Source organism: Xenopus laevis, chromosome 5L (genome assembly GCF_017654675.1).
Source record: "Xenopus laevis strain J_2021 chromosome 5L, Xenopus_laevis_v10.1, whole genome shotgun sequence".
NCBI classification, from domain to species: Eukaryota; Metazoa; Chordata; class Amphibia; order Anura; family Pipidae; genus Xenopus; species Xenopus laevis.
The window spans coordinates 148,605,539-148,614,912 of NC_054379.1; the positions used below are offsets into that span (position 1 = coordinate 148,605,539).

At 40.6% G+C, this 9,374-nt stretch overlaps 1 protein-coding gene across 7 annotated transcripts in view; it reads left to right on the forward strand.

The window, feature by feature from the left end:
• The window catches only part of asap2.L (ArfGAP with SH3 domain, ankyrin repeat and PH domain 2 L homeolog), a 150,936-nt gene extending 142,216 nt beyond the window's left edge, over positions 1-8,720 (forward strand). For 6 of the 7 annotated variants that reach the window (XM_041562151.1, XM_018261827.2, XM_041562148.1 and 3 more), the window contains 5 exons: positions 1,049-1,214; positions 3,813-3,877; positions 4,678-4,784; positions 5,832-5,954; positions 8,145-8,720. In XM_041562151.1, coding sequence (XP_041418085.1) covers positions 1,049-1,214; positions 3,813-3,877; positions 4,678-4,784; positions 5,832-5,954; positions 8,145-8,219 — 536 coding nt within the window. In that variant the 3' untranslated portion in view covers positions 8,220-8,720. 7 annotated transcript variants of the gene reach the window in all.
• Positions 8,721-9,374: the final 654 nt, after the last annotated feature.

Sequence of the window (9,374 nt, forward strand, 5' to 3'; positions counted from 1 at the left end):
TCTTAGATCTACCAGGCAGCTGTTATCTTGTGTTAGGGAGCTGCTATCTGGTTACCTTCCCATTGTTCTTTTGTTTGGCTGCTGGGGGGAAAAGGGAGGAGGTGATATCACTCCAACTTGCAGTACAGTAGTAAAGAGTGAAGTTTATCAGAGCACAAGTCACATGACTTGGGGCAGCTGGGAAATTGACAATATGTCTAGCCCCATGTCAGATTTCATAATTGAATATAAAAAAATCTGTTTTCTCTTTTGAGAAATGGATTTCAGTGCAGAATTCTGCTGGAGCAGCACTATCAACTGATTGATTTTGAAACATTTTTTTTTTCCCATGACAGTATCCCTTTAAAGCTGAATTGTCAGATATAAAGGTAGAAATGATAGAATCCTACCCTATCTACCCCAATTTTCCTTCTTGGCCTGATCTACGAGCCGGCTAATATCGGTCGGCTTGTCTCCCTCCATACACACACCGAATATTGTTTTTCTTGTACAATAATATCTGTTCGTATATAACCACCTTAAGGGGGCTGATCAGATATTCAACCTTAATGGGTTGGGGGTTCATGGAACGATTAGATTTTTAATATATTTGTAAGTCAAACAAGTCATCTCTCTATAGATTTTGATGTGCTTGTTTGAGGAGGTCAGCCAATTGAGGATAGCTTCAGCATGCTGAGACTTTCTTATCCTTCGGCATCAAAGTACTGCAGTACTACAAGCGAAATAAAGCCATTTATTTTTACAACGGCATCATCACAGTCACGTTTGGGACCAAGTTGGTTGTTTGCTATGATGATGTTGTAAAAATATGGGTGAGCAGAGACTTGTTAACAGGTGAGTGCTAGAGATTTGTTGTAGTGGGAAAATCACCCCCTGTGTATTGCCTGTGAATGGCAAGTTTTAATCACCCATGATATAACAGCTGAAGTAGCTGTGACCCAGTGCACAATGTATTCTACAGCCAATTCTTGTGATGTGGTCCCAGTGTGTTGTATTGTTGCCTTCCTAAAGCAACAGTCACAGTACATATGTTCTTTCTTTCCTCTAGATCCTCCACCGCCTCCTCCAGTCACTAAGACAGCCAGTGTTATGGAAGCCCTTAGCCAGCACTCCAAGCAGAGCCCTCCTCCTCCAGTTCCACTGAACAAGCCTGTGCCTCCTCCAGTCCCACCTCAGCCGGCCAACCGGCCCTCACATAAAAGACCGGCTCCCGGGTAAGACAGCAACGTTCTTCTTTTCCAGGCATCAGGGTTTTTATGGTTTACCTGAGAAGCAAGTAATACGCCAGTTTAATATAAGTCTCCACACCTGGACCATAATGGAGAACTAAACCCCCCAATAAGAAAAGCCCCATCTACTACCATAGATAGTCGTCCCCCCTTTCTGCTTCCAACCTCATAGTGCATTATTCCAAAAAATGCCCCTGGACAGCATGCTCACTTATTTATGCAGAGTAGCGCAGTGGAGCTCATGGGCGCCATTTTCCAGGTCTTCGGTCTTCTTCTATAAGGGAACGTCGTATTTAATGCATACACAGTTGGAGCAGTCCGGTATTCTTATCAACTGTGCAGGTGCCGAAAAGTTCATAAGATTGCCAAAGGGAAGGAAAGACGATGCCCATGAGCTCCTCTGTGCTACTCTGTATAAATAAGTGAGCATGCTGTCCTGGGACACTTTCTGGAATAATGCATTATGTGGATAGGAAACAGGGAAGGGGTACTATCTAGGGTAGTAGATGAGGCTTTTTTTTATATGGGGGGGTTAGGTCTCATAAGGGGCACAGAAAGCCAGTTTTCACTGGGCGCTCTTGTAATGCAAGTTGGAAAATCATCCTGAAATGGGTATCAGCTGTTGTGCATACTTGGTCCCCTGAATCTGTAGACTGCCCTAATATTAAACCTGATGCCAGAGAATAAAACCTGCAGTAGAACATATAAAATACCCATAAACTACCAATGGAGAAAGCAGATTCAGTCCAAAGCAACCTGGTCTGGGCAGTTTCTCTCCTTTAAAAGTTAATGGTGGGGGGGGATTAAGCCCTGTGAGAACAGTCCCTTGGTCAGGAGATGCTTATCCAAAGAAATGGCTACCATGCAGCGAGGTGCCCTGTGAAATGTAATAATATAGCTTTGTTATTAACCCCCCCCCTTTTTTTTATTAAAGTATACGCACTTGCACAGATACTAAATGACTAGTGAAACAGGAGACCAAGGAATGTTTATTGATTAAACCCCTCTCTTTTTGTAAGTCCAAGGTAAAACAACATAGGGCCAATATAATCCCCACCCACCCACATACAGGGAATGCCTCCACCTGGCCTATAGTCCCATCTCACAGCCAGAACTACACAAAATCCTTTCTCCTCTACACTTAAAATGGTGGTTCGCCTTTAAAGGGGACCTGTCACCCAGACATAAAAAGCTGTATAATAAAAATCCATTTCAAATTAGTCATAAAATCCAAATTCTTTTTTTTTTTTTTTATCCATTCATAACTGTTGTAAACTCATTTAAAAATCTCAGCTGTCAATCAAATATTGCTTGGCTTTTACTATTGATTACTGTTCTTAGATCTTCCAGGTAGCTGTTATCTTGTGTTAGGGTAAGGTCACACTGGGCATTTCGGTGAGATTTAGTCGCCTGGCGACTAATCGCCTCGTCCTTGTGACGACCAATCTCCCCAAAAAAAAAATCGCTGGCGCTAAGCACACGAATCGATTCGTTTTCTGAAGTCGCCCGAAGTTGCCTCGTACTTCGGGCGACTTCTGAAAACGCCAGGTGTGCTTAGCGCCGCCGATTTTTTAGCCAGCGCAAGAGTGAGTGACTAAATCTCCCCGAAACGCCCAGTGTGACCTTACCCTTAGGGAGCTGCTATCTCGTTACCTTCCCATTGTTCTTTTGTTTGGCTGCTGGGGGAAAAGGGAGGGGGTGATATCACTCCAACTTGCAGTACAGTAGTAAAGAGTGATTGAAGTTTATCAGAGCACAAGTCACATGACTGGGGGCAGCTGGGAAATTGACAATTTGTCTAGCCCCATGTCAGATTTCAAAATTGAATATAACAAAATCTGTTTGCTCTTTTGAGAAATGGATTCAGTGCAGAATTCTGCTGGAGCAGCACTATTAACTGATGTGTTTTGGAAAAAAACATGTTTTCCCATGACAGTATCCCTTTAATAACATTGTCCACAAAAAGGCTCCTGCCTGCTTGCTATAATTATGAGTTCATAGACCAAAGGAAACAAGATTCAAATAATTTATATAGTGTAATTAAAGTTTATTTTGCTTGACTAACATGATAAAGTAGAATTTGGAATATTTTTATTGGGTGACAGGTCCCCTTTAAGTTAACTTTAGGTATGTTATAGGATGGGCTATTGTAAGGAAATTTTCAATTGGTCTTCATTATTTATTTGCCTTTTTCTTCCAGCATGACTCTGTCTAAAAAACAAATGCTCTGTAAGGCTACAAATGTATTGTTATTACTCATCTTTCAATTCAGGCCACTGCTATTTTTATTCTAGTCCCGTATTCAAATTAATATGGTTGCTAGGGTAATTTGGACCCTAAAAGTTAACTTAAAGGTGAACAACCCCTTTAAGCAAAATGAGATTTTTACTGCTCATCCACTGAGCTGTCGTTTTCTTCCCACACTTCTCTCTCTGGTGCTGACCAGTCAGGCTGCCAGTGTGGTATTTAGTTCTAACAGACATAAGGCAATTGCTATTGATTACAACCAGTTTATATGTAGGAAATCTTTGCTATTTGATTTGTTTTGTTCTAATTAAACAAAGATAGTGTTTGTATTTACAGGATTGATAAACCTGCTGTAACAACCAAGGGGCCGCCGCCTGCGTTGGTGACTGCATCTCTGCCTCGTAAGGTTTTTTTTATTTTTTTAATGCAAACCTCTGGGCTGCTGTTTTACGTATGTAGCCCCAAAATTTGGATTTTATGTAGTAGCTATAATTAATTATTATAAATGCCAGCCTCTAAGTAACTATGGCATGGGTCATCCTTTCTTGTGGGAGGGACCAAATCAAAATACTTTGCAGCACCCCACGATGATTATTATTATGAGTGTGTTATTAGACTACACATTTGGCTGCTGGTTGATGCTGGGAGCGGTGTATATACAACAACTGAAGGACCACAGGCTGGGTGACAGATGCCATCTTGTTCTTCTATACTTACTATCTGCTCTATCCACTAGCACCAGGGTAGTTGCTCCTGGATCTGTGTCTCATTCTCTTTATGATTTGGTTAATAATTAGGGTTGCCAACCGGCCGGTATTTTACCGGCATGGCCGGTAAAACACCTGCCAAGGCCAGGGCTGGTATTACAAATTTACCGGCAATGTAGCTGCCGGTAAATTTGTAATACTCCTAAAAAAGACCCTTAGCCCGCCCCCAATCCGATCAAAACGTACCTTTTTCGATGCCTTCTGCCCATTGCATGCTGTGACTCCACCCCTTTGATGTCACGGTCCGCCGCCCCTTTTGTTCCCGCCCCCACCACTGGCCCATCACGTGCCGTGGCTCCACCCCCTTTGACATCACAGCCTGCCCCTTTTGTTCCCACCCCCACCACTGGCCGGTGAAACTTTAGTAAAAAGGTGGCAACCATATTAGTAATGTAGATATCATCTCAGTCCCTCTTTTTATTTCTCTTTTTCAGCGGCTGCAGATTTCCCTTCAGAGACGACGTCCTCGCAGCCTGGACCCAAACCCAGCAAACTCACCCCATCACAGCCACCAGCACCCATGCCACGGAAATCCCAGCTGGTAAGCACCAAGCAAACTGGAAAGCTACAGGTATATCAGCCTGAGCAATGTAGTGCCATCATGCATTAGATGGGTGGGAGCTTCAGTGCGCATTATCTTGGAGTTTGGTTGGAGTTTTACCAGTGCTGCTTTTTGTCATAAATCTGCAGCCTTCTGCACAGGCATTTTCTCTTGGCCCCAGCCTAGTACTGGCATGGAAATGACTTTGCTTTGATTTTATTTCTAGATAAATGGACATTGCACTGCAGTCGCTCCCTCTGCCCATGCCGGTTACAATGGATTTCATTAGAGTTAAAAGGATTCTGTCATTATTTTTATGGAGTTAAAGGGATTCTGTCATGACTTTTATGGTGTAGTTTTTATTTCTAAATTACACTGTTTACACTGCAAATAATTCACTCTACAATATAAAATTTCATTCCTAATCCAGCAAGTGTATTTTTGTTAGTTGTAATATTGGTGTGTAGGTGCATCTCAGGTCATTTTGCTTGGTCATGTGATTTCAGAAAGAGCCAGCACTTTAGGATGGAACTGCTTTCTGGCAGACTATTGTTTTTCCTACTCAATGTAACTGAATGTGTCTCAGTGGGACCTGGATTTTACTATTGAGTACTGTTCTTATATCTACCAGGCAGCTGTTATCTTGTTTTAGGGAGCTGCTATCTGGTTACCTTCCCATTGTTCTGCTGATGGGCTGCTGGGGAGAAAGGGAGGAGGTGATATCACACCAACTTGCAGCGCAGCAGTAAAGAGTAAATGAAGTTAATCAGACCACAAGTCACATGACTGGGGGGCACCTGGGAAACTGACAATATGTCTAGCCCCATGTCAGATTTCAAAATTAAATATAATAAAATCAGTTTGCTCTTTTGAAAAATGATTTTCAGTGCAGAATTCTGATGGAGCATCACTATTAACTGATGCGTTTTGGGGAAAAAACATGTTTTCCCATGACAGTATCCCTTTAATTCACAGAACCTTCAGACCACGGTCCAAAATGGCCTCTTCTTTCTGCCAGTAAATGTTTCCCATTTTTTTGCCTTGCAGCCGAAAATGAAGCCCAAGAGGGTAAAAGCAATATACCACTGTTCGGCCGACAATCCAGATGAGCTAACGTTTTCAGAAGGTGAAATCATTGTGGTTGATGGGGAGGAAGATAAGGAGTGGTGGGTAAGTCTGGTCCAGTAATGCCCCATTCTCTTTATGGAGGGCCTTTTCCCTGGAATACAGTGTGGTTTATTGGTGTGGGGCAAATACTTTAATTTTAATGGGATATAGCTGAAAATATGTTTGATTAAATAAAATCTGACATTTCTGTATCTTAATAAACAATACACATTAAATAATATTATATAATCTCCCTCTTCCTTAACTTGGAGAAACAAAGTCTTCATCTCCTTTTCAGTGCAAGTAGCAATAATGAGGCCCCACTGTTCCCTCTACATGTCAATAATATTGGGAAGAATTGGGTTGGAATGCAGATATATATGTATAATATAATATTATTTTGAATGATTAAAGGGGTGGTTCTCCTTTACATTCACTTTTGGTATGTTATAGCTAATTCTAAGCATTTTTTCCCAACTTATAGTTTTTGAATTATTTGCCAATTTCTTCTGACTCTTTCCAGCTTTCAAATGGGGGTCACTGACTTTATTTAACAAAAATATGCTCTGTAAGGCTACACATTTATTGTCAGGCCTCTCCTATTCATATTCCAGTCTCTTATTCAAATCAATGAATGGTTGCTAGGGTAATATGAACCCTGGCAACCACATTGCTGAAACTGCAAACTGGAGAGCTGCTGACTAAAACGCTAAATAACTCAAAAACCGCAAATGATAAAAAATGAAAACCAATGGCAAATTGTCTCAGAATACTAAAAGTTCATTTAAATGAGAACAACCTCTTTAAACCCAAAGTGGCACAGGCCATGGTTGTATTGAACCGGTATAAGCCCCTCTAAAAGGATATATTTTTTTTTGTGGCTTTTATATAGTGAATAATGCACCCGCTCTTGTACAATATAAGGATATTATAAGTTACCGAGGAGTTCCATGACCATATAAAAACACAAGGGCGATGACTTCTAATATCCTTATATTTTGCAACAGGGGGCACTTTATTATAATACACAAGTTTCAGTGAGTCATGTGACAGAAATGACATCAGAACTCATGACATATAACTGATGACATCACTAAGCTCTGATTATAACTGATGACATCACTAAGCTCTGATTATAACTGATGACATCACTAAGCTCTGATTATAACTGATGACATCACTAAGCTCTGATTATAACTGATCACATCACTAAGCTCTGATTATAACTGATCACATCACTAAGCACATTTATAAGGATATAATTTACAGGATATTCATGGCTCTTGTGTATTCTATGTATATAATACACAAAAGCCATGAATGTCTTGTAAATTATATCCTTATAAACGGTGAGTTTGGCCTCGTGCTTTTATATGGTCATGGAACTCCTTGTGACTTATAATATCCTTATATTATACAATAGGGGGTACTTTATTCACTATATAATACACAAAAGCTATGAATATCCTGTAAATTATATCCTTATAAACGGCTCTTAGTGATGTCATCAGTTATAAACGGTGCTTAGTGATGTAATTTTTGTCACAAGACTCACTAAGACTTGTGTATTATAATAAATAAAGTACCCCCTGTTGGAAAATATAAGGATATTAGAAGTTACCTTGTTGTTCCACGACCTGTATAAAAGCACTCGGCCTTTAACCTCATGTTATATGGTCATGAAACTCCTTAATATCCTTATAAACGGTGACCAGTAATGTCATCAGTTATAAATGGTGAGTTCCATGACCTTTATACCTGTATATGGTCCTATAACTCCTCGGTGACTTATAATATCCATATAATGCACAAAAGCCATGAATATCTTGTAAATGATATCCTTATAAATGGTGAGTTCTGATGTCATCAGTTATAAACCGTGAGTTCTGATGTCATTTCTGTCACATGACTCACTGAAACTTATTATAATAAATAATGTACCCCCAGTTGCAAAATATGAGGATATTAGAAGTTACCTCGGAGTTCCATGACCTATATAAAAACACTCGGCCTTCGGCCTTGTGTTTTTATATAGTCATGAAACTCCTCGGTGACTTCTAATATCCTTGTATTTTACAAAAGAGGGGGTACTTTATTCACTATATAATTTACTATAGGGTGTACTTTATTCACTATATAATTTACTATAGGGTGTACTTTATTCACTATATCATTTACAATAGGGGGTAGTTTATTCACTATACAATGTATGTTTCCTTTATGTAAAACCGTATGTATGTTTGTGATTAACAGATTGGACACATAGACGGAGAGCCAAACCGAAGAGGTGCCTTCCCTGTGTCATTTGTGCACTTTATCGCTGAATAACCTTCGGCCTGCCTAGATCAAACTCCCGGGTCCCCGTGGGAAGGCCAGCCACGTGGGCGACATCCACACAATGTTTCTCTTGCACTGAGTGCAGAATGAGGTGCCACGGACGAGCAGCCACCTCCTGACATCACTTCCTGCTCCAACCGGCCATCAGCTGCAAACGCCAAGAAACCCAGACCTAGAGATTTTGTCAGGCGTTTTCTATGCCCCTTGTATTTATTTTTCCTCAAAGGAAGATTTCTACCAGTTGGATGTAGATATTCCTGTTGAACACTAGAGGGCAGATTTCACCCTGTGGATATTTTGTACCATGCTGGCTTCATGATATAGCTTTGTCCTGGCCTCCAGTTTCTTGTTCTTTGTCGGGAGGGACTAATGTACATTGCAGGGCAATGCACTACACAACTAACCTGCAGTTAAAGGGTTAACGACTTGGGGATTGTATGTAACCTTTGTCTTTTTTTTTCTAGTTAGTAAATTAACTTTTTATTAATAGAATGAAGCTTTTATCTCAGTGATCTTATATGCAAGTCTAATCGTATACAGATATGCTCTGGCCAATGTCCTATCAGTCTGTGGCGGTCTCTTAACATTAGGGGCTTAAAAGCATTTTAAAGGAGAACTAAAACTTAACTAGAAAAGTAGCTAGAAATGTTGTACATTATGTTTTGTGTTTTTGTACCAGCCCAAGGCAACCACAGCCCTTTAGCAGTAAAGATCTGTGTCTCCAAAGATGCCCCAGTAGCTCCCCATCTTCTTTTCTGCTGATTCACTGCACATGCTCTGTGCTGCTGTCACTTACTGAGCTTAGGGACTCACTCACAATATACAGTACACATAGAATAGAAATGTCACAATATGAGGCTGACTAGTAATTAATACAGATAATTACGACATGGCAGCACAGAAACCAGTGCAATTAGCATCAGAATTTAATAATCAGCCCTGTAGCATCAGCTTATATTACAGACCAACCTCATTTTCTGCTGGATAATTAGTGACGACCCCTAAGCTTAGCTTCTCAACAGCTGCTCAGAGCCCACTGAGCATGTGAGTGTCACTTTCCAAGATGGTGACCCCCTGTGACAAGTTTGAAGTCCCGGATCATTGCTGCTATTGAGAAGCCGAAACTGTAGGCTGGTGCAATAAGGT